Raw genomic sequence first — 25310 nt, 5'->3', positions numbered from 1 at the left:
ATAATAATAGTTGTCCTGTATGTCTCACAGGATTATTGTGAGGGTCAACTGAAGTAATGTATGGGAAAGATCTATAGAAATGTAAGGCATTATTATTATTATTATCATCACCACCACAATCATTATCACCCTCATTACACAACATCTATGCATTTCACACGCATTAGCTCATTGGTCCTGGGGCCAGCTTTCATAGAGAAAAAGGCATAGGAACCAATCAGTGTAGAATGAATAATATTTTTTAAAGAACTTACTGGGTTGGATCCTAAGGGAAATGTAAGAGATATAAGAAATAATCCATATCCTCAAGGAACTTATTGTCTGGTTAGGAGATAATATTCTTTTTATTAAAGCTTTTTATTTACAAAACATATGCATGGGTAATTTTTCAACATTGATCCTTGCAAAATGTTGGTTCCAAATTTTCCCCTTCTTCCCCCTACCCCTCCCCTAGATGGCAGATAATCCAATACATGTTAAATATGTTAAAATATATGTTAAATCATATGTTAAATCCAATATGTGTATACATATTTATAGTTATCTGCTACACAAGAAAAATCAGATCAAGAAGGAAAAAAAACTGAGAAAGAAAACAAAAGCAAGCAAACTACAACAGAAAGAGTGAAAATGCTATGTTGTGGTCCACAGTCAGTTCCCACAGTCTTCTCTCCAGGTGCAGATGGCTCTCTTCATCACAAGATTATTGGAACTGATTTGAATTATCTCATTGTTGGAAACAGTCACTTGCATCAGAATTGATCATCATATAATCTTGTGGTCACCGTGTACAATGAGGAGATAATATTCTTGGAAAATAGTATTATCAACATGAATAATAGCTAACATATAACCCTTTAAGATCAGCAAAGAGTTTTACAAATACCATATTTGTTACTCACAACAACCCAGTGATAGAGGTGCTATTATTTTCTTAATTTTACAAATTTTACAATTGAGAAAACTAAGTGATTTGCTCAGGATCACACAGCTAGTATTGGTAAGGGATTCAAGAACAAGGGTCTTCCAGATTCCAACTCTAGCATTCTATCCACTCTATCTTCTTACCAGGGTCCTATGACTACTGATAGCCACATGCCAGAGAAAACTGGCATTATTATATCAGTGTTTTTCACAAGAAGATGATAAAACCCTAAGAGAACCATAGTGACCAGTCTTTAATCTAAGATCTCTAGTAATCTAGCTAAGGGGAAGCATTCACACCCCTTTCCTCCTTTTATCTTTTCGGCTCATGCCTTGGCCATAATAATTAGAGATGGATGGAACATGTGAACTGATTTGTTTTTGTTGTCCAGTTGTTTCAGTCGTGGTCTGGCTGTTTTTGGGAAAGTGGGGGGATTATGCTGAAATGGTTTGCCATTCCCTTCTCCAGTTCATTATGCGTTTTACAGAAGAGAAACTGAGGCAAATGGGGTAAAGTGACTTACTCCAGATCCATAATTAGGAAGTTAACAGAGGTCAGATTTGAACTCAGGAAGATGAGTCTTCCTGACTACAATTCCAGGATTCTACCCATGGTTAGAGTGAAGAACCTATCCTTTGCCAATAGTACCTGGTAGGACTAATTCATGACCTGAAATCTCTATGCAAACTTGGGAGGTCAAGAGAGGACTGAAAATAGGAGGTTGCAGGTCCAGATAAGAGCCCTAATTAATATGTTCATAACTCTTTCATCTTCAAAGCTCAACACTGACATTAGCTAATTATGCTTCTATCAACCCCTGTCTTACTCCTCCATGGGTAAAACACAAAATCATAGGATTCAGAGATGGAGGAGAGGTTAGACAGCATGAATTCCAATCCTCTCAGTTTACAGAGGAGGAAACCGAGACCCAGGCAGATGAGGTAATTTTCCCATGGACATACAAGTAGTAAGCAGAAGAAATAGGATTTGAATTCCAAAATCAGTGTTTCTCCATATAATTTCATTTTTCTGTGGTTTACAGTTGGGAGAAAATGATGAAGAAGGAAGATCTGAAAATTTCCTGATTAGATTCAGGATAGATACCCTGTTTCTCATCTTAACTGTATTAATTGCTGTGTCTCACAATAATTTCCTCTAGGTTTTCACACTAGAAAAAATCATCATCCTTCATAGCAAATGTTTTGGATCGTTGAAAGGGATACTGAAACAAACACTCCCAGGATCACATGACCAATATGTCAGTCAATAAGCGATTATTAAGCACTTATTAAATTCATTTTTAAAGCACTTATTATTAAAACCAGGTATTATGCTAAGTGCTTGGGAGAGAAAGAAAGGACAAAATCACTCTTGCCTTCAAGGAGTTTATATTCTAATGAAGGAATCAAGGTATAAATAACTAGGGATGTACACGATATGAACTTAAAGTCCTGAACTAACATAGTCCCATCTTCTCAATTTATAGATGAGGAAGCTGATCTTTAGATTATTACAGCTGGAATGGACCTTAGGAATCATTGAGTCTAAACACCTCAATTTACAGAGAAGCAAACAGAGGCCAGAGAAGTCTTGTCATATGCTAAAGTAAGTCTAAATAATGTTCCAAAAGTAAGTAAGAATAGTAGATAGTAGAGATGAGGTTGTAGAAATAGGTCTTAGGTCCAGATAAGACCTTGGAGGTCACCTGGTTCTTCCTTCTAAATCTGCAGACAAAAAAACTGAAGCCTAGAGATAATTCCTAAGGCCCAATGAAGCACAATGCTTTAATTTAAGCAAATTAAACAGACCTCTTCTTAAGAAGCCCAATGGTTCATTACCCCCTCTAGGAGAAAATGGAAACTCATTTGTTTGACATTCAAGCTCTTCACAATTTGCCCCTATTCTATATTCCCAGATTTATTTCCCATCATACACTCCAGCCAAAACTGACCAACTTTTATGTTCTCTGAATTCTGTAGTCTATCTCCTTCTTGTCTTTGCGTTGATGACTGTCCCTCCTACTTAGAATAGACTCTAAGAATCTTCTTACTTCTTTTATCTCTTAGTTCCATTCAAGGTCCAGTTCAAATGGTACCCGCTGATGCCCCACATTGTTAGAGCTTCCCAACTACCCAACTTCCTTTACATTTATTTGGCACAAATTTAGTATTTTCTATTCTGTTGTTCTCTTCCCACACCAACACAATGGAATCTCTCCAAGGGCCTCTACTGGTATCATGAGCTTCAAACCCATGCCTTCTGATTCTATATTCGTATTGCTCTTGGGCTATCCAGTAATTCAGAGATTCCCCTTTCCTCCCACACCATACAACTTTCCATGAAGGCCCAGTGTGAACAGCTGGTGGTACTTGGGTGTGATCCCTAGTTTCCTTCAGCAGAAGCTGGGACTTTGAACCAGAAACACGAACTGAGCTCATGAGGTGACCATTTGAACCTCCAGTCAGCAGATCCCCAAAGGGCATGAAATGGGCACACCCAGGATGGACTGTATTCCGCTAAGAACTTTGGGTGGGTGCCTAGAAAGAGGTCAGAAAAGGGACAGAGGATCTCGTTTTTTCTGCTTCACATCCTAAATCTTTCTGACCCTTGCCTTTAGGATTAGAATTTTTTTTTTCTTTTCTGTATACCCAGTACTTAGTACATAGTAAGCACTTTAAAATTACTGTTGACTGACTGACTAGAATGGCAAAGGAAGGGAAACAGAAGTCACTCTAGGATTATGGAGGGGAATCACAGCTCAAGTCTGGGAGCCATTCCCAACACTTGACAGATCCCAACCCAAATAACCAGTCCCAGCTTCTTGCCCTTTCAAAGGATCATAGATTAAGAACACAGATAAAAGATCTTGGAAGCTAACCCCTCTCATTGTAGAGATGAGGAAATTTAAGGCATAAAGAGGTTATTTTTCACTGATTTATTCATGAATGGAACACTCTTCCTCCTCTTCACCTCCTGGCTTTTCTGGTTTCCTTCAATTCCCAGCTAAGATCTCACCTTCTACTAGAAGCCTTAATATTACCATCTTCTATCTATGTCTCAAGAAACCCCATTTCATTTTTGAATAGTCCTTATTGTTAGGAAGCATTTACGTCTACAATTTCTCTTGTATATATCTTATTTGTACAGTTTGCATATTTTCTCTTTCATTAGAATGTGGGCTTCTGAAGAACAGAGACTGTTTTTGCTTCTCTTGGTTAGAAAACTTTTTTTTCTCTACAATTTCTCCTGTATATATCTTGTTTACACAAATTTGCATATTTCCTCCTTCATTAGAATGTGGGCTGCTTCAGAGCATGAACTGTTTTTCCAGACCTTAATTAAGTGTCTGGCAACTATAAGGTGCTTAATAAATGTTTGTTGACTTGATTTGATGAAAGAAGATGCTTATTTGGGCAGGCCTTGGACTCTGAGTTCTGGTATTCTGATGTGAATGAATGAATACAATAGAATTCTGGGATCTGGTGAACACATTTCTTTTCATTTGATCTATATTTTCTGTGATTTTTATCTCTTTCTTTTTGTTTTCAGATTGAAGACTCCAAATAAGTTTGTCTTTTTATCTCCATAGCCTTGAAGTTGGCTCTCTGTGGGCTTTCTCCAGCCCCTGTCATATGTTTCCTGAGGTTTGATAAGTCTGACAAAGCGGGAGATGTCTAGAATGATAAGGTTTTTCACCCACCACCCAGGAAGATTGGACTAGAATTTGAGTCATCATGTTTATTTAGAGCCAAATATTTTACCCTGAAGAAGCTGTTGGGCTCCCTCTTGTTTCCTGAGGCTTCTTTTGGAGTTGTTGACAATCCCAGTGATGGAGACTCTAGAGGGCTGATTGCAAGAGAGAGAGAGCTTAGAGTCCAAGCCCTTCTGTCATTATATTACTGCTGCTCTGGGTTCCATTATATGAAGTACCAGAAGCATAATATAGGGAGGGAGTGGCCGGGTTAGAGAAGGTTTTGAATCAAATGTTTTGCCAAGAGATGATTTTATATTTGATCCTTGAGATAACTGGGCACCATTGAGTTTATTGACTATATCACATGCAACCTACTAATCAAGTGGTCACCCAGCCACTGAAGGAAGGTCTCCAGTATAGGGGTTCATTATCTTCCAAAGTAATGAAGCCCCTTCTTTCTCTCATTCCTTCTTTCCTTTCTTTCTTCTTTCTTTCTTTCTTTCATTCCTTCTTTCCTTTCTTTCTTCCCTTCCTTCTTTCCTTCCTTCCTTCCTTCCTTCCTTCCTTCTTTACTTCCTTCCTTCCTTCTCTCTCTCTCTCTCTTTCTTTCTCTCTCTCTCTCTCTCTCTCTCCCTTCTTCCTTCTTTTCCTTCCCTTCCTTCCCTTCCCTTTCCTTTTCTTCCTTCCTTTCACAATTGGGGTTAAGTGACTTGCCCAGAGTCACACAGCTAGGAAGTATTAAGTGTCTGAGACCAGATTTGAACTCAGATCCTCCTGACTTCAAGGCTGGTGCTCTATGCACTGTGCCCCCTAGCTGCCCCTCCCATTTTATTTTTAGAGAGCAATGGTTAGGAAGCAATTTCTAATTAAATATTCCCATTGGTATGGTTCATCTATCCTACATCCATCATCCATCCTAATGGTCCTTTCACATCCACTGTTTCTAGTTTTGTCCTTGGGACCAGGTAGACTGGGTCTTTGTCATATTTCTTTATTACTTTAAGAACATCATCACATCCCCCCCAAATTTTCTCTTCTCCTGGCAAAATGTCCCAAGTACTTTCACTAGATGAGCAAAAGGCAAGGATCTGGGGCCCTTCACTCTCTCAATTGCCCTTTTATGGACATTTCAATTCTTCAGACAAAGACCTTGCTAAAACGGGGTTCCCAGAAGTGAGTACAGTACATTCACTGAGGTAGATTATAACAGGAATATCACCTGATTCCTGGAAGTTATGACAATCAGCCAAGATCAAGCCCACATCAGCTTTTTGGTTGCTCTAGCACCTGATGAGTTTCAGTCCACTGAAACACACGAAGATCTTTTTTTCAGAGGAGATGCTGTGGAGTCAGTCTTCTCTCAATAATAACTTGATTTTTTAAAATCCAAGCATGAAACTTTACAGCGCTAGCCTGTCAAAATCTCTTTTTTTTTGGGGGGGGGGGGGTCCTGACTCAGTTATCTGATACATGTGTTCACCCTCTAGCTGTCACCTCATATCTACAGCCATGTTTCCACTAAAAATATTAGACAGCATCAGACCTACCATAGATCCCTGGGGCATTCTAGCAGAAACCGCCTTTCAAATTGGCACAGAATCATTCAGAACCATTCTTTGGGCCCAGTCATTTAAAAGGTTCCAAACTGATCTAAGTGTACTACCACTCAGTTTTTACTGTCCATTTTGTTCAATATATTTATTTAAATTATTCATTTAAAAATAATAGGGGCAGTTAGGTGGCTCAGTGGATAGAGAACCAGTATTGAAGTCAGGAGAACCTGAGTTCAAATCTGGCTTCAGACACTTGACACTTCCAGGCTGTGTGACACTAGGCAAGTCACTTAACCCCAATTGCTTCAGCAAAAATAAATAAATAAAATAATAACAGCAAACATTTATGTATTAGGCATGATGCTAAGCACGTAACAATTATTGTCTTACTAGATCCTCACAACAACCCTGAGAGGAAGGTGTAATTATTATCCCCATTTTACAGATGAGGAAGACTTGTTCAGCATCATCCATCCAATAAGTATCTGAGGGTGGATTGATTTCAGATCTCACTGACTCCAGAGCTAATGCTTTATCCATTGTACTTCTCACATGCCTCAAATATGTATTTAGAAAATTAGTTAATGTAAATAGCAACTAAATACAGGCACTGTGCTAAGGGGCTGTGGTAGCTACAGAAATCCTACAAGACGTAAATTTCTCTAAAGAAGATGAAAGTCAGGGAGATTATAGAAGAGACTGGATAAATACCCAAATAATAACAAGTGAGAGTCCCCCATTAAAGTCTCAAAGACATAGTTTTAGAGACATTAAAGTTTCTCATCAGTAAAATGAGGAATTTGAAGCCAGTAAGAAGAAAGTTCTTCTCCCACCCTTGGGTCTTTTCCTTCCATAGGTTCCATTTTTTGAGAAGAGCACCTCCTTTCAAAACTTTATTAGTCCCAAAGCTTTCCTTCCCTCACCTGTCAGTCTCATCCAGGAGGGAGTTCCAGGACCTGACAATCTTAGAGAAGCTTTAAGGTAAGCATTCTTGGGGCAGCTAGATGATGCACTGGATAGAGTGCTGGTTCTGGAGTCAGGAGGACCCGAGTTCAAATTCAGCTTCAGATGCTTAACTATTCCTTGATGTATGATCCTAGGAAGTTACTTAACCCCGATTTCCTTGCCCCCCCCAAAAAAAGTAAAGAATTCTTTTGATGTTGACCAAATATAAAGACAGAGGAATTGAGTCTGCCAGCTGCCCCTCCAACCCTGACCCAGAAGGTTAATACTCCCAATGAGAAATGAATGTTGCACTGATAATAATAGTGGATTTGGAACCAGAGAGTCCCAGATTTAAAGCTAAAAGAAGCCTCAGAGTGTATGTAGACCAATCCATTTTACAGGCAAGGAAAAGGAGGCCGGAGAGGAAGAGTGACTTATTTGCCCATGAAATTATAGACAAAAACTGCAGAGGTGGGGGATTAGAAACCACAATCACAATTCTTTGCACTGGGCCATGCTGCTTCCAAAGGACCCAAGTTCAAATCCCAGCTCTGTTAACTGTGTGATCTTGGCTTTTACTCAATCTATGGATATCAGCTTCTTTATCCATAAAATGAGAGTTCCAACACTAAGATTTCTTCTGATTCTCAAACAATCAATCAAGAGCCATATATTGAGTGCTGCTTTTGTGTGTAGGTGTAGTGGAGACTTCTGCCTCGCATCCTGGTCCCCGCTGATGAAATTATAGACAAAAACCTGCAAAGGTTGCTCTTTCCCCACCCCCAAAACCACACAGCAGAGAACCAACTCCTTTCCATTCATAGCTTGGAATGAATAAGCTGCCCCAACTATTCATCTGAGGAAACTCCAATTACATGTTTTTCCTTCCCTTCATTTCTATAATTCCATTCTCCAGCCACACAACATAAAGGGAAGACACACCTCCATTTGTGGAAAAACAAAAAGCCCTATATTCTCATTGATGGATCAGAACAATAGGGGAAAAAAACCATCTAGATGATAGGAGTTTGGATTTAGGGGAACACCACATTATGTTCTCAAAACAAAGACACCGGACAGATCAACATAAAGGAAGAACAGGAGAAAGGGACAGATCCCTATGCCCCAGTGAAACGTACCTTTTGCCAAAAAATAGTTAATAAATTTTCAAAATAACGACTCCATTGAAAGGTAACAAATCGTTTCCTTCATCTGGAAAGTCTTGCAATCAGCTTTACTTTCCAAAAACAAATTGGAAAGAGATCTTGTCTTGGAATAAGAGAACGGGGGTTTGATTACCAGTTCGGTTACTAGCTGTTAAGTTCTCTTCTCTAGGTCTCAATTTCCTCGTCTGTGAAGAGAAGGAGTTACACTCCAGGGCCTCCAAGGGCCCCGAATCTGTGATTGTACAAGGAGTTTCCCAGAAGCACATCTGGGACAAACCCCAAAATCTAGAAGGGCTTTGCAAGCCTCCGGTTTGCAAATCACTTCCTTAAATGACTCAGTCTCTCCACACCCTCCCTGAGATTCATCCGGAAATGCTGCAGAAGATGCATCTGTAAGGAGCCCAGCTGCCCACAAGTCTGGGTAGAGTTCTGTCTTAGAAGAGAGGGATCCAGCCAGCCACCGATCACCCTGAAACCTCAGGGAAATGAGCTTCCCATGGCCCGGCCTTCCCACCTGTTAGCCGTCCTTCTTTCTGCTGATGAGGGGAGAACTCCTTCTCCCTCCCCCTCCCACCCACAAAAGAGACGGGTTCCAGTCACGGGGCAAATCGGAACTGGGCAACTATCCCTTAGAACAGAGAAATACACATTGCGATGGCAACGGTTCCTAGAAGTAGAATTATCGTTCATTCATTTTTAGTTGTGTGACTGTGACATCGTTTAGGGTTTTCTTGGCAAAGATCCTGGAGGGGGGTTGCCACTACCTTTTCTGGCTCATTTTACAGGTGAGGAAACTGAGGCAAAGAGAATTAAGTGACTTGCCCAGGATCACTCCCCCCATTATGATCCATCCCACAGATGCATGCTTGATAAGTATCCAAGGGGTTCCATGAGGAAGAGAAGTTCACACAGACTTCATGGGACCAATCATTTCACACACACCAGTTCCAAAGAGCTCCAAACAGCAGAAAAGACTGGTGGTGATTTCTCTTATAAGTAATAGTATATAATACATATATACACATATATATAATAACATTATATATGATATGTATAAAATATAATAATAATGAATAGCTCAAATTGAGGGACTGGCTCACGTTGCCATATCATCACTTTTACAAAATTTGTTCTTCACAGTGAACTTGTAAAAAGTGGTGTATGGTTTATTTTAATTCCTATTTTATTGATTAAAAAAAGGATTTTAGTCATGAGTTTTGTTTTGTTCTGTTTGCCCGTGAGGGTGATTTGTGATTTCACCCAAATGGGATACTTCAGGTGTGGAAGCCCCCTCTACTTATACAGATCAATCGCTCAGGACTCTGAAACACACATACATTCAAATAATGATAGGATATAGTTGCCCAGGTAAAATGAATCAGGGGCAGAAATGGGGTCCGGGGCATCCTGACCCCAAGGCTGACTCTCCTGGCCACCATGCCATGATGTCAGAGGAGCTGGATTTATAGCCACAAGGCCATGGAGCACCACCTCCCTCAAGTTACAGCAAGAGTGGCTGAGATCGGAGAGGGGCTGTTTGCTCAGTGTCACACCAGGAAATCCCACCATGCTCCCCTTCCCTAGGCACACCAAGGGATCATGGATGCAGAGTGGGATAGAATGGAAGCCCTCTGAAGGCAGGGACCGCCACATGAGCAGCTTTGGAGCACCTCTCAGACGTAGACAATACATGCTAAGGAAATGTTTATCATTAATTGAGAAATTGATTGATTGATTGAAGACCAGGCCAGCTAAACTGAAGGAAGCCCCAAGGGGTGCATACTTCTGCCTCAGGGACTCCCAAAGACTATCGACATAGTCACAGGAGCTGCAATCTGGATAGGTGGATGGAATATTCATACCATCATCCCTGGAGATTGCAATATTGCATGAGACTGAGTTCCTTTAAAAAGCCCTCTCATAAAAAATAATAATAAAAATGTTGAGTCTTTCCAGTTGTGTCTGACTTTTTGTGACCCATCTGGGGTTTTCTTGACAAAAATACCGAAGGGATTTGCTATTTCTTTTTTCAGAAGAGGAAACTGAGGCAAACAGAGTAAATTGACAAGCCCAGAGTCACTCAGCTGGTAAGGGTCTGAGGCTAGATTTGAACTCCCGAAGCTGAGTCAATTCCAAGCTTGGCACTCTATCTATTGCATTATCTAGCTGCCTCTCAAAATAATGGCTCCTATTTAGTTATAGTTTTAAAGTTTCGCAAAATATTTGACATGAGCTATCTTAGTCATCTTCCTAACCAGCCTGTGATTTGGATACTCTTGTGGTCTTTCCATTTTAGAAGGGAGGCTGTGAAAAGCATTTGTTAAGCTCCTACTGTATGCCAACTACTGTGTTAAGTACTGTATACATTCTGCCTCATTTGATCTTCACAACAATTCTGGGAGGGGGAGGTGCTGCTGATTTCCCCACTTTGTAGTTGGGGAAACTGAGGGAAAAAAGAAGTTAATGACTTGCCAAGTCCAGCTCTATCCACTGCACTATGCAGTCACTTTGCTCTCTGTAGCCTGGATGCGCCTCCCTGACCCAGCCCTTCCTCAGAGGTTTGGGGAGAGCCAGTATGGAGTCCCTCAGTTTAAAGTCAGGATAGTCCCGGGTCCTCATCCTGCATCAAATCCTTGCTCGCTACATGACTTTGGAAGAGTCACTTCCCCCTCAGTTTCCCCTGTGATAGATGAGGGGGCTAGACTTGCTATATCTACATATCTCCCTCTGGAGGGAACTTTCTCTCCTCATAAAAATACTCACACTAAGTGTGGGACTCATCCTTCTACTTTTAGGCCCTGAGTCCCAGCCCCACCCTTAATGAGTGGTGAGCTTGGACAAGTCTGTTTCCTTCTCTGTCTGAACAATGAGTGTATGAGAGGGTTGCTCTTGAACACCTCCTGAAACTCAGAGAACTTCAGTGGGGACTTGGGGGAGGGCTTGCTAAAACCTGCTCCCAGAACTATAAAGTTTTCCATGAAGCTTTTCCAAGACTCAGGCCCTGGGCCTGATGAGTAACATTCTGAGCACTCCTATGATTAATCTAGCATTCATTCATTCATTCATTTGTTCCTCCATTCATCCTCTCTCTCCCCCACTCCCTTCCCTCCTCTCATTCAGGCTGAGGTACAAAAGGAAACTGAGTCATGAACATCCCTGCCGATCAGAGTCCCAGAATTTCTCTGACACAGAAGACAGTCCCTCCAAAAACGCCTCATTGTCTGGCACCATCTGCTCGTTTCTACTTTCTTTCATGGGTCCTGCTCTCCTTCTGAGGTATTAGAGGGGGTTAAGGGGAAAAAAAGGAAGAGGAAGAACAACTGAAAATATCCAGCTGGGGCTGATCTTCTTGTTCCCCTCTCTAAACCTCCACCCTCCACACACAGAGACTGCAAGGTTCAGGCAGATTCTATGGATGATCACTGGAGGGAGAGAAATGAATGGGGGTCAAGCTCACACCTGACCTTCCCAGTTTGGGGGTCAATTCCTTAAAACATCCCTTTGGAGTCAGAGAAATACCGCCTCCTCTTTCAACTTCTCAGAAAATAAAGTTTCATCCCCCTCTCTGTTGTTCTACTAGGGATTGGAGAGGGGCTACCATGTGAGTCCGTGTCAAATAAATCCACCTTCCCTGTCACTGCTGACAAAAACCAAGAGGGAACCGGCATGTAACAAAGAGAGGGGCAGAATCTGGAATTCCACTGGGATCCGGACATTCAGAAAGCAAAACTTCTTACCTTAGTTAGGCTGCCCTGGTTCCTTGAGAGATTAGAGAGAAGGGATTTATGGATTATCCTGGTTGGGGCCACAGGGTGAGCCGGTGAATGCTTAATGTTTACAACTCACTCCTTCCCCAAACATGTGATCTGACTGATTTTCTGTGGCAGAACCATTCAAAATCTTCCTCTGGTCAACCTCAGAAAACTCTGAGAGAAGTCCCAGCCTTCCACGGCCCACAATCCTACTGCCTCTTTTCAGCTTTTGTATTTATCCCCTACAAAGAGTGAAGAAGTCCAGGGAGGCAGCTGGACAGAAGTGGAGGTAGTCATTCTGTGGGCATCTGGGTAAATTGAAGCCTGGCTCTTCAGGCAGGCAAAAATGGAACCCAGTAAGACTGATTTCCCTCCAACCCATTTCCAGGGTCCTCCTGAGGGCCAGTCCATTAGCTGTCCTAGAAGAGAAAATTAGTCACTCTCCTAAGTTGTATACAGAGACCGTGTAGTATCATGGATAAAGGGCAGACTTTGAAGTCATCAAGACCTAAGCTTCAGTCTGTTCTCTGAGATCTCATGACTATATGAACTAAATTATTAGAGGAGAGTTCTTCCCCTTGGATTTCTCTATATGAAGAAATCATAGGTCCTGTGCTAAAATGGGGAGGTTTTTCTTTTTCTTTTTCCTAAATATCCCCCAAGAAATGACATAGCTGTGGCCAAAGGGATAATCCTTATATCAGAATTGAATTGAAGTCCCATCTCTGACATTCATAGCGGTATGATCCCGGGTAAATGACTTCATCCCTTAGCGTCCCCAGGCATCTCTCCAAGACTATTGTAATTGCACAGTGAAGGTAGATTCCCCACACCGATGAGATGACAAGTCTGGGCCAAAACTAAGCATCCCTAGCCCTAGCACCTTGTACATCATAGGTGTCTCATAAGTGCTTGCGAAAGGAAAAGTCTTCTCTGCAAGTTCCTCTCCTAGGGCATAATTAAAATTTGCCTATCTAAAACAACCCCTAGCATAAGACCTTGCACACAATTATGACTCAGTAAATATTCAGTGAATAGAATGAATGAAAAAAAAATGAGTGAATGAAGTACCAGCGCCCTCATCTATTCACAGAAGGAAAGATCATCACCCAAAATCCTTTGCACCAGACATCCAGGAGAATTGTAACAACATCCATTGACTCTCTGGGGCTTTGAGATCATTCCCCCAAAATATCGGCTCTCCATACTCTGAGCACTATCCAAGATAATATCTCCCCAGAAACAAAACTAAAACACCAATCTGGAAATACATGCCCTGCTAATTCTACTCCTACATGTTTATTCCAGTTCCTTTTTCTCTCTCCTTAAAACCATCGCCCCTATCTAAGCTACCCAGCTCTTCCTCTCTAACCCACACTCTTCCTCCTTATTTCTCCGTTGATTATTCCCTACCCCCAATCACTATCCCTTTCCAACTATTCCCAAGTTTCCTTCTTTAAAGAGAATTCTCTTTTCCTTCACCATGTTCTTCCCATCCATTTTTCTCCCCTACCTTCCTTCTCTTCCTGCTATCTTCTCCTTTCCTCAGTCTCACCTCACCTCAAGCCTTCACCCCCCTTCTAAACAACTTTACAAGCACATGAAAGTCAGGACAACTGGGACCAAGTAGCTACTGATTTCATCATGTGAATCACCCCACCCAAAATGAACTGTGAAAAAAAGAGGGGTGAGCCCCATACGAGAAGAGGCAAGCTTCCAGACAAGTTACTGGACATTTTTAGTCTTGCTGGCCAGACTTAGCATACCGTGGGTACTTAATAAATATCCCTGGGTTTAAGATAATGACAATTGGACTCAAGATGCTTTGAGCTGCAGTTTAGAACTGTGCAAAGTTATTAAATAATTCCCTTAGAGCCAGTTGGGAAATTCAATATAGTCACCTTCCTGAACTACAAATAAGTAAGGGATCATTCTCTGATCATTAAAATAAAACTGCCTCTGTTCCTCTCCTTCACACACTCTTCAGGCCAGACGCACTTGGTGTCTAAAACTCTACATCCATGCCTTTGTCCAGGCTCTCCGCCATCCCTAAAATGCACCTCCTTTTCGTCCCTGACTCAGTAGTCCTAAATGCCTTCAAAGTTCAAGTCAAGAGTGAATGGGATATATTGCATTTAACATATATTTTAACATATTTAACATGTATGGGACTACCTGCCATGTAGGGGAGGAGGTTGAGGGAAGGAGGGGATAATTTGGAACAAAAGGTTTTGCAAGGGTCAGTGTTGAAAAATTACCCATGGATATGTTTTGTATATAAAAAGCTATTAAAAAAAAAAGTGAACGTGAACATTTTCCTATCGTGTCCCATGAATCTCCACCAGAAATTGGTGCAGACTATTTGTATAGTGTGTCGCTTTTTTCATTCACTTAAACATATGTACACATTGTTTCCTCCCATAGAAACATGTTGTTTCCTTCCTTCCCTTGAGGGAAGGGACTTTCATATTTGTCTTTGCGTCTTTCATACGGTGCCCGCTGGATAGGAAGGTGCTCGATATAAAATGCTTGCTGATTCACTGAGCTATTCTTTTTCTCTCCCCTCCCCAGAGCTCCCCAGCTTTCCAGAGTCCCAAACACTTCTCCATCCACTTTGCTCCAGCTCCCACCAATCTATTCGGCCACTGAATTCTTAGGCATTTTTGTCTACAACATAATCTAGGGCTTGGTTACCTAACTGTTAAATTAACCTCTAAATGAATCATAGAGCAGAGGAGTTAGAGCTGGAAGGGATTTTAGTGATCCTTTGGAGCGGCTTCCTCATTTTTTAAAGGAAATTGAGGTTCAGGGAGGTTGACTTGTCCCTAACCAGTAAGTTTCAGAGGTGGGATCTGAATCTGGATCCTCCCTACTCCAATCCTGGATCTCTAATCCTAGGACCACGCTGCCTCCAGCTTGCTGGGTACATATCTCATCTCCCCACTTAGACAATAAGTCTCCAGAGGAGAATTTTTAACTGTATAAAATAACAGAACAACCTGGGGATCCAGTGCAAGAGATCCCGGCTCTCCTTTTGGGGCTCACCTAGCCACTTAACCAATTTGGTTTCCTCATGAAATGAGGAAGCAGCTTCAGATTCAGAAAACGCCTTAAAGGTTCTCAGATCCCAACCCTGTGTTTCATCCTTTGGAGGCCCCCACAGCGCTGGGGTCTGGGGCGACATTTGAACTCAACTGTCTTCCCCTTGTCACCCAGTGCCAGGCTACCTGCCTCCCAAGATTGCTGTGAAGAGAGCAGTTTTCCCCGGTTCTATAGGACAGCCCAGAGCTGGGAAGGTCCTTACTACATCCTCCCTGAATTGAATCCTCAGCTGGGTTCTGTTTAATGACACCGTTGGCACTTCTTGAAAGAGGAAATTAATTTAGTTAGAGATAAGCCAAGAGGCTCTGTAATTATCCACTGAGGCTAGGAGAGACAAAGAAGAGCGGCCCGGAGGAGGGCTGCATCCCACATCCCTCCCTCCCTCCCCCGACCAGAGAGGGCTAGCCTGAAGCTGTGGCCCTCCTCATGCCAAGGGGGCAGCAGGACTGCTCCCCGGTCCTCGGTCCCCTGTACATGTGCCATCCAGAGCCCGCTCGGCCAGGCAAGTTAGAGAGCCCGGGCGGAAACATCAGCATCCTGGGGATGGCCACAAGCCTCTCGGTACTGGCAGCCGGGAGCAGGGCGATTGATTCTCTGCTTCCCCCTCCCCCAGACCATTTCTATTCCTGGGGAGCTCGGGAAGAGGCAGTGAGGCTGTTTCCAGTTTCCCGCAAACACTCACTCAAGCTACCAAGGAGCTCCTGAGAGCGAGGGCTTATAGACAGTTGGGGGAGGTGGGGGAAGGGGAGTGGGCAGGAACAGATTTCAGCTCCCCCAGGGACATGGGTTGCTGGAAGGAATTATTTACAGCAGCCTACTCAGACCATGCTCTCACGTCTCTCCGGAGGACTCTCAGCTTCTGGGTCAAACCCAGCGAAAGCCAATTCAATAAGCATTTATTAAGCACTTAGTGTATGGCAACTGAAGCATTTCTTGTATTAAGCTCCTATTGTCTAAAGCACTCTTGAGGTGCCCACTTTTTATATGGGATGAGCCAAGGAAGCTCAGTCTCCATTAAACAGGCAAGAGAAAATGTGTTCTTTGGGGTGGGGTGAGGGGGGACCAGAAATATGGGACTCAGAAGGTATGGATTTAAAGTTACTTAACTCTCTGAGCCTCACTTCTGTATAATGACAGGGGAAGGCTTCGTGATTTTTCAGGTTTCTTCCAGCTTTAAATCTAGGGAAGTTTCCACTTCTGTAAAATGAAGTGATTGAGTCCTCCGGGAATCCTCATTCTGATTCTGTGAGCCAATATTCCACCGAATGGCTCCACAAAGCCTCCCAATCTGAAAGCTCTAATCCAGTTAGAGAACAATGCAAGACTCCATGCAATCTATTGGGAGCTGGTAGACCCCAAAAATCCTTTCCTAATTTAATAATTCGGGGACAGGTAAAATCAGTGGGGTGGGAGGGATGAGCAGGCAGGGAAGGCTTCATGGGGAGTCTTCAACTGGGTTCTCTGAAAACCACTTCGAGCTTCTTCTGCCTTGGGCATATCTGAGCCTGCTACTGCAGCCCAGCCCTGCCCAGCCCTGCCCAGCCCTGCCCAGCCCCGGCAATGGGCTTCTTACTCAACTCCAAGCAGGCTAGGGGATTCCACGAGGACAGTTAGTCAGTTGCGTTACCATGTGGTCTGAGCCGCTGGGGATGGAGTGATACCCAGGCTCGGGGATCTCTTTCTCAGAGATCCCCCAATCTTTAAAAAGAAGAAAAAGAAGAAGGAATAAAAGAGCAGAGAGAAAGAGAGTCAGAGAAAGAGAGACAAATAGAGATTGAGACAAGGAGAAAGAGAGAGAAAGAGAGAGAGAGAGAGAGAGAGAGAGAGAGAGAGAGAGAGAGAGAGAGAGAAGAGAGAGAGAGAGAGAGAGAGAGAGAGAGAGAGAGAGAGAGAGAGAAAGAGAGAGAGAGAGAGAGAGAGAGAGAGAGAGAGAGAGAGAGAAGAGGTTGAGAGACAGAAAGATTGAGAGAGAAAAAGAGAGAAAGAAATTGAGAGAGACAGAGAGAGAGAAAGAGAGATTGAGAGAGAGAGAGAGAGAAAGAGAGAAATTGAGAGACAGAAAAAGATTGAGAGAGAAAGAGAGAGAGCCAGGTTGAGAGAGAAAGAGAGATTGAGAGAGAAAAAGAGAAAGAAAGAGAGATTGAAAGAGAGATTGAGAGAGACAGAGAGAGAGAATTCTTTTCAGCAGGGAATTTGAAACAACGGAGCTCTAAAACAACTGTTTCCCTGTCAGCGCCTTGTGCTCTCTCATTCAGAGGAGGCAAACCCCAAACTTCTGACTTCTCCGTTCCCACAGGTTATTGCCAAAGGATCAAAGTTTAGGCGAAGGCGCTCGGGGGGAGGCGGCGGGTGAGGGGGAGGTGAGGCCGGGGTGATCAGCCGCCGGCAGCAGCCGCCGAGGAGGGGGACCCCCGGCTCCCGAAGCGGGCGGCGGCCGCGGGCTCGGCAGCCCCCGCGCCCCCGGGCGCGGAGCACCCAGCCCCGCCGCTCCTCTCATTCAGAAGCACTCACCGATCTGGGCCAGGCTGAGCTGCACCAAGAACAAGCCCCAGAGCGTCCGGCTCCGCGCGCCGTCCATCGCGTGTCCCGTCGGAAGCGGCCCTGGGCGCTGAGACAAAGGCGGCCGAGAGCGAGCGCGGCCGAGGAGGATGTGCGGGCCGGGAGTGAGGGCTCGGAAGTTTACTTGCAGTTTTGATGAAGGAGGGACATAAGCGCGAGGGCACACCCATGTGGATAGCTGAAGGGCAGTTGTATGATTAAGCAAGCAGCCTGCCAGGGGCTTTAAGGAAGCACCACAACTCTTTTGTTCCCTTCCCGGCTCCCGCTCGCTCGCTCGCTCGCTCGCTTTAAAGTAGCACGAGATTGTAAATCGGGGGGCGGCCGGCGAGGAGCAGATGGCGGGGCTCCCGGCGCCCGCGTTTGCGACCGAGGGTATGGAGTTCTTATCGAACACTGCTCCCCAGGAGGCAGCTACACGGATAGATTAGGATCGAATAAAGCCCTAGGAGTCTCTGAGAAGCAGGAATCGCTCCCCACTCGCGAGCTGTGGCAGCGGTCCGGTCCTTGTTCCCCGAGAGTTCGTCCTGAATATCCCAAGAAGTGATCTAGTCCAACCTCCCCATTTTACAGATGAGGAAACTGAGTCTGGAGATATAGAATAATAGATCTAGAATTGGAAAAGACCTCAGAGGGCAGCTAGTCCAATCTCCCCGTTGTATAAAGGAGGAAACTGAGGATCAGAGGTGTTTACATGATTTAGAATAATAGATCTAGAACTGGAAAAGACTTCAAAGAACAGCTAATCAAGTCTCCTCATTTTATAGATAAGGAAACTGGATCGACAAGTGTTTACATGGGTTAGATAATAGATTTAGAACTGGAAAGGACTTCAGAGGGCAAGTAGTCCAATTTCCCCACTTTATAGATGAGGAAATTGACTTCTGGAGATACTGAATAATAGTTCTAAACCTGGAAAAGACCTCAGAGGGCAACTAGTCAACTCCCCCCCATTTTACAAGTGAGGAAACTGGGACAGCTAGGTGGTCCAATGGATAGAGCACCGGCCCTGAAGTCTTCCTGAGTTCAAATCTAGACTCAGACACTTAACACTTCCTAGATGTGTGACCCTGGGCAAGTCACTTAACCTCAATTACCTCAGCAAAATAAAATAAAAACAAAATGAGAAAACTGAGGTTCAGAGGTGTTTACATGATTTAGAATAATAGATCTAGAATTGGAAAATATCTCAGAGAGCAGCTAGTCCAATCTCCCACTCAGAGGGCAACTAGTCAACTCTCCCCATTTTAGAAATGAGGAAACTGAGGTTCAGGGGTGTTTGCATGATTTAAAATAATTGATCTAGAACTGGAAAAAATCTCAGTAGTCAAATCCATTCACTTTACAGATTTGGAAACTGAGGTCTAGGGAGATCGCGTGATTTGCCCAAGCCCACACAACTAGCAAAGAGCAGAGGCCCTCTGCCTCCCAATTCGGTGCCTCTTCATGAAGTACCATTCTGTTTTAAAATCCAGAGTCCAGGTGCACAGTGGCAGGTGGAATTTATACTTCCATTCATTCTCCTCAAACAGGAACTAAGAGCCCAACAGTTGGTCTCCAGCCACCATAAAGAACTCATGACCGTGTCCCCCTACTCCTCCCCAAAGGGGAAAGAGCAATGGCATCCACATGCCCCTTGTGGTCCTTTGCTTCCTTGATGATCATGGCCACCCAGAGCAGTCATGTCGACTTGGAAAAAGTGGCCATGTTGTGTTTCCAGCCTGGGATTGAGGTGATGAGCAGTTTCCCCGTGGGGAGAAGCAGCACTTCAATTCAATTCACTTCAATTCCTTGAGCACTTATTAGCCATTTACCATGATCGAGCAGCTGGAAAGAAGCTTCGGGTCTTATGAAATTTACATTCTAGCCATTCCCCAGACACTTCTATCTGGAATGAGGGACCAGAGCATGCTAACTGTCCTTCCCTTTTGTATTTCTCCATGGAAGGAATGAAGAGCTTGTCCCAGCTTGTCCCAAATACAGGTTGGAGAGGGCCCGCATTTGAATTCTGACTTTTACTCCCTCGTGTGACTTAGGGCAAACTAATGAAGTTCTCAAATTTTTGTTTTTCTCATCTAAAAAATGAGATACCTTCTGAGATCTCTTTTAAATCTAAGTTAGGAGTTCTTAAACCTGAGATCCATGAACTTCCCCCCCCCTCCCCCCGAGGCCACTGGGGTTAAATGACTTGCCCAGGATCACACAAGTGTCTGTGGCCAGATTTGAACTCAGGTCCTTCTGACTTCAGGGTCACTATGCCAACTAGCTGCCCCAAATCCATTAACTTCTAAAAAACATTTTGTTGTTTCCTTTGTATGCATTTTATTTTATTTAGAAAAAATTTTCTGAGAAGGGGTCCATAACCTTCACCCTATCTACCACCAAAGGGACCTGTGACATGAACACACAAAATGGTTTAAAATATTTGGAGATTTCTTGACCTCTAAGGACCATAAAACTTAAGATTCTGGGATGTTATTAAAACCTTGTTGAATTTCTCATCACCACCAGTTTGAAAACCAATAATAGACTGCTGGGGAGCTTCCCACTCCCGGTATCTTTTCCCTCTAAAACAGCCTTTAATATGCTATCAGATTCACCTTCCATTCACATATCCTCAGTGGCTTCTTATTGTCTGTAGACTAAAATTCAACTCTACCTAGGATTCAAGACTATAATCTGATGCCATTTTACTATTTTTCCAGACTGATTTTATGTTGTCCACTTTATGCATTTTGTATTCAAGTAGGAATTCATTAGTACTAATTTTTCTCCTCCAAGCATGTTCATGTTCCCCCAAGTTCTCTTGCTTTCACCCCTTTCTTTGTACTCTTCCCTACTTCCTGAGTCTCTTCTCTCCCACCATTGTGGAAATCCTCTCTAAAGTCTTTGTGATTGTCCTTGTTTTTGCTTTGAGATTAGCGTGTCCATCTTTTCACTGTTCTTATTCATATATGTAGAGCCTTGGGCATAGTGTTCAAAATTCAAATATTATTTATGAAGTAGAATTTCAAAAAATCTCCTCATGCCTCAAAGCCCACTTCAAATGCTATCTGGTCCACAAAGCCCTCCTTAATTCTTCTCTGCTACTTTATTAGACTTCACTTCTATTGGATCATGGCATCATAGACTTTGTATTAAAAAGCACTTTAGAGGAAATCTAGGTGAACCCTCCCTCCTCATTTTATAAATAAGGATAGTGAGATATAGAAAATTGAAGCGATTTATACACTTGGAATATAGAATACATAAAGTCTAGAAAGGGAAGGTGAATCCAGATTATGGAGTCTCAAAGTCACATAGCTTCTGGTTGTTGGACCTGGCAATGGAAACAAGATCATCTGGCTCTAAATCCCCTATTCTTTCTTGGCCCTCCCCCAAAAAAAAAACAAACAGTTCTTCCCTTACTGAATTGTATTATGTTGTATTAAAATCACTCATAGATGTTCTATCTCTCTACTGGAATATAAATTCTATTAGAACAGGGACTATGAATTAATATTTTTTTTATTTCTCTCATCTCCCCCACCCTACCCCTGGCACCTAGCTCAGTACTCTGAAGATGGTAGATAATTAATAAATGGTTTGAATGAATGAATGGTTAAGATTTAGGTCAGTAAAAGTAGTGGAGACAAGAATATTGGCCAAGTCTTGTATCATGCTGAAACAACTATCTGATTAATTCTATCATTTTCAATAAGAGTCCAAGGATGTATTCAGAAGGAAATTCTTGTAAATGCACAGAAATCAAATTGTAGACTGCACATCTATTCTAGAGTGTGGAGCAGTAATTTTTGGTTATTTGAGTAGTATCTGACTTTTAGTGATCCATCTGAATGTTTTTTTTTTTTTCGTTTTTGCAAAAATACTGGAGTAACTTACTATTTCCCTCTCCAACTCATGAGGAAACTGAGGTTAACTGGATGAAATGACTTGCTTAGTGTTCACACAATTGGTAAGTCTCTGAGGTCAGATTAAACTCAGGTCTTCCTGATTCCAGGATGGGCACTTTAGCTACTGTACTACCTTTAGCCAAGATAGTTTTTTACCTGTTGTATTTAGACTGGAGTTAGCAACAGTTAATTTGGGTGAACTGGCTCAGGAGTCCCAGGACACTATTTGTAATGACCATGCTAGCACCCAGGATGCCCCAGAATCAGCCGGAGTTAGGATAAGCAAAAGTCCTCAGTCTTTATTCTCGGTCCCCAGAGGCAGGATTGAACAGGATGGAAGCAGAATCTCCGCAACCACCTTTCCCTCATCTACCGCCAAGAGTATGTCCCTCGCTTGTCTTACTCCACCCCCTAGTCCCTCCTACCATCCTCTATACACCAATCATTGAACCAGTACAGATAGTGGAAAAGACCATTTTCCAAGCATATGCCCATAGGGTATTGTCCAATTGGTAGTTAGCCTCAAGTGCCTGGAAGTCCTGACCTCAGTGCCTTGATTCAATAGTTTCAGCCCTCTACATCTCCTGTTTTCTTTTGTTTTAGAACACAGGTAGTCACGCCATCCCTGACTTCTCAGGAAAAGAGGTGAAAACACCAAAAAGGAGGGGATCACACCCTCCCTGATTTCTCAGGAAAGGAGATGAAAAGCACCAAAGGGAAGTGGGATTGCTAGCAGGTTTCTGGGCTGAAGGCTCTTATGAGAAACAGGTATGCACAAACCCATCAGCATTAGAGGTATTACACGAGCACACAGCAATAACACAGAGGCTATTAGTGATGACTCTCCCCACAACCAGTGCAGGTTTGATGTGGTGTAACAAACATGTATTGTACATGCAAATAGTGATATAACAAATAATATAAATCAATATGGTATTGTAAGAGATTTCCAGAAGTCCTAGAAGGAGGGTATGTAAAACAGTCAAACATACAGTTTCTTCAGCAGCCAAGAGATAGTCCAAAACCAATCTATTGCCTATTGCTTCACATGTCTGGGAATCCAATGATCCCCACAAGTTTTTGAAATCCTGCAACAGTCTTTTTATGTGTTAGGGAATCCAATGATCCCAGCAGATTTTGAAGTCCTGCAACAGTCTTATCATTTCTCAGAAAATCCAATGATTCCTGAAGGTTTTCAAATCCTACAACAGTCTTATCATCTCTTAGAGAATCCAATGATTCCTGAGAGTTTTCAAATCCTACAACAGTCTTTTCATGTCTCAGGGATTCCAGTGATTCCTGAGGGTTTTCAAGTCCTACAACAATCTTATCATGTCTCAGGGATTCCAATGATTCCTGAGGGTTCTGAGGTCCTACAACAATCTTATCCTTTCTCAGAGAATCCAATGATTCCTGAGAGTTATGAAGTCCTACAACAATCTTATCATGTCTCAGAGAATCCAATGATTCTTAAGGGTTTTGAAGTCCAACAATTTTTGATGTCCATGAGTCAAACACCATAACTGTCATGTTCATTCAGCAGTGGGCACAATCAGCAATCGAACCACCCGATGTTTCTTGGGTCTTCTCTTTTGTTTCAAGGATCTGCTCCGTCTCTCTCCAATGGACGAGGTGAATACGGCTCATTGGCACCCATCTGATTCCTTCTCCACCTGTGGAAATACAAGCAAACCCTCTCCCCTACTCAGTTAACCTATCTGGTCCCTTCCATTCATCACTTTCTGGGTCTCTCCACATCACCTGGCAATTATCTAAAGGTAGTGGAGCTGCTCGCACTGGACACTGCCCTTCTGGTGGGTTATGAAACCTGTCTGCCGGAGCTAGCACATCTTGGTCAAAAATCAAGAAATCAATAGTATAAAGAGCTAGATTTAGAAGTTCTCTAGGGTTACCTGTGGCTCCCCCTTTCTTTTGTTTTTGGAGGAGCAAATTAATTTCTCTGTTTCTCCTCTTTACTATTGCCTGTCCTTGAGGATTAAAGGGTATGCCAGTGGTGTGTAAAATTTTATACTTTGCACAAAAGTGTGCAAGAAGTATATGCAGGTCCATTGTCTGTTTTTATGGCTTGTGGCACACCCATAATTACAGATGCTTGTATAAGGAATTCAGTGACCACTTGGGCTGTCTCTTTTGCTGCTGGTATCACAAAAGTGAATCCTGAAAAACTGTCTACTACAACATGGATAAAAGACAGATGACCAAAAGATTTATAATGGGTCACATCCATTTGCCAAATTTCATTGGGTCTCAAACCATGAGGATTTTTCCATGGAGGCAGTGTAGGAGCATGGAAAGGAAGGCAGGCTGTACAGCTTTTACTATGCTCCTTGCTTCCTCTCTTGTTATTCCAAATTGTAAACGTAAAGCTCGAGCAGCCTGATGATATTTAAAATGAGATTCTTGGGCTTCTTGAAATAAAGGACTATTGGCTAGCATAGTTAGAAGGCTATCTGCCTTTGAATTACCATCAAAAATTGGACGTGGAAGTCTACTGTGAGAGTGGACATGCAAGATATAAACCTTACCTGGATGCTTTCTCACTTGCTCTTAAAGTTCCTTGAAGAGCTGATATATATTAGAGGCTACAGATTTTAATTGGGCTGTGGCAATTCTTTGTACCACACCTACTGAATAGGCCGAATCAGATATTACATTTATATCTCCTGGATAATAAGTAAGAGCTAGAATGATCGCATACAATTCATTCTGCTGAGTGGACTGAAAAGGAGTTTTAACTATTCTCTTTATAGTTAAGTCACGAGATTATACAGCACAAATATTATGTTTGGATGCATCTGTAAAGATAGTTGGTCCTTTAAGAGGAACTTTAGAAACCTTTTCTTTAAGAATCCATTGCCAACTATGTCATAGTCTGGTTATCTTTAATGGAGACCCGTGTGCAAAATTTGGAGCCGTGGCCAATAAAATTTGCCACTCTGGAATGGTTTCACAGCATACATTAATTTGTGCATTAGTATAAAAGGTGTATATCTTGTCAGGTCTTATCCCAGATAATTGTACTGCTCCCTTAATGGCCTTTAATACAATTCTAGCCACAAGCACTAGGTAAGGAGTAAGGCTTTGTTCTGGTTGTGCCGGGAGGTTCACCCACTCTATCACACTATCTCCCTGATGAAGGACTGCTGTGGGTGTCTCTTGTAAGTAGCAAAAACTGATATTTCCAAGGTTTTTGAGTAACTCTTTCAACCACATTGGATAAAGTCAGTTCAACTTCTCTCAAAGCCTCTTGAGCTTCTTTTGTAAACTGATATGGTGAATTTAAAGCACTGTCTCCCCTTAAAATATCATATAATGGTTGCAATTGTAGGTAGTCAAGCCTAACACTGGACACATCCATTGGATATCGTCTATCAATTTCTTAAAGTCATTTAAGGTGTTTAGCTTCTCTGTTCTTAAGGAAAGTTTTTGTACTGTAAGCACCTTAGGATATACTTCATATCCTAAATACTGAAAAGGAGCATGTCTTTGAATTTTTTCTGGAGCTATGTACAATTTGTAGTATCTTAGTGTTTCTATGGTCTTTTGTAGACATGCTTTTAGCATTTGTTCCTCAGGTGCACATCCTGATATATCATCCATATAATGTAATAGCATAACTTTTGGAAATGCTTTTCTTATTGGAGCAAGAGCAGCAGCAACATACATTTGACACATAGTAGGGCTGTTTTTCACTTCCTGTGGC

At 42.6% G+C, this 25310-nt stretch overlaps 1 protein-coding gene across 4 annotated transcripts in view; it reads right to left on the bottom strand.

The window, feature by feature from the left end:
* CD44 (CD44 molecule (Indian blood group)) overlaps positions 1-17942 on the bottom strand; it is an 85554-nt gene extending 67612 nt beyond the window's left edge. Inside the window, exon 1 of one of the 4 annotated variants that reach the window (XM_051967536.1) lies at positions 17649-17942. In XM_051967536.1, the coding sequence (XP_051823496.1) occupies positions 17649-17715 (67 nt within the window). In that variant the 5' untranslated portion in view covers positions 17716-17942. The remainder of the gene's footprint in view (positions 1-17648) is intronic. The other 3 variants (XM_051967535.1, XM_051967533.1, XM_051967534.1) reach the window with 3 other exon arrangements.
* Between the last annotated feature and the right edge of the window lie 7368 nt (positions 17943-25310).

This window comes from Antechinus flavipes, chromosome 6, assembly GCF_016432865.1.
Source record: "Antechinus flavipes isolate AdamAnt ecotype Samford, QLD, Australia chromosome 6, AdamAnt_v2, whole genome shotgun sequence".
Classification (NCBI taxonomy): domain Eukaryota; kingdom Metazoa; phylum Chordata; class Mammalia; order Dasyuromorphia; family Dasyuridae; genus Antechinus; species Antechinus flavipes.
This window is presented reverse-complemented; position numbering and strand designations above follow the sequence as displayed.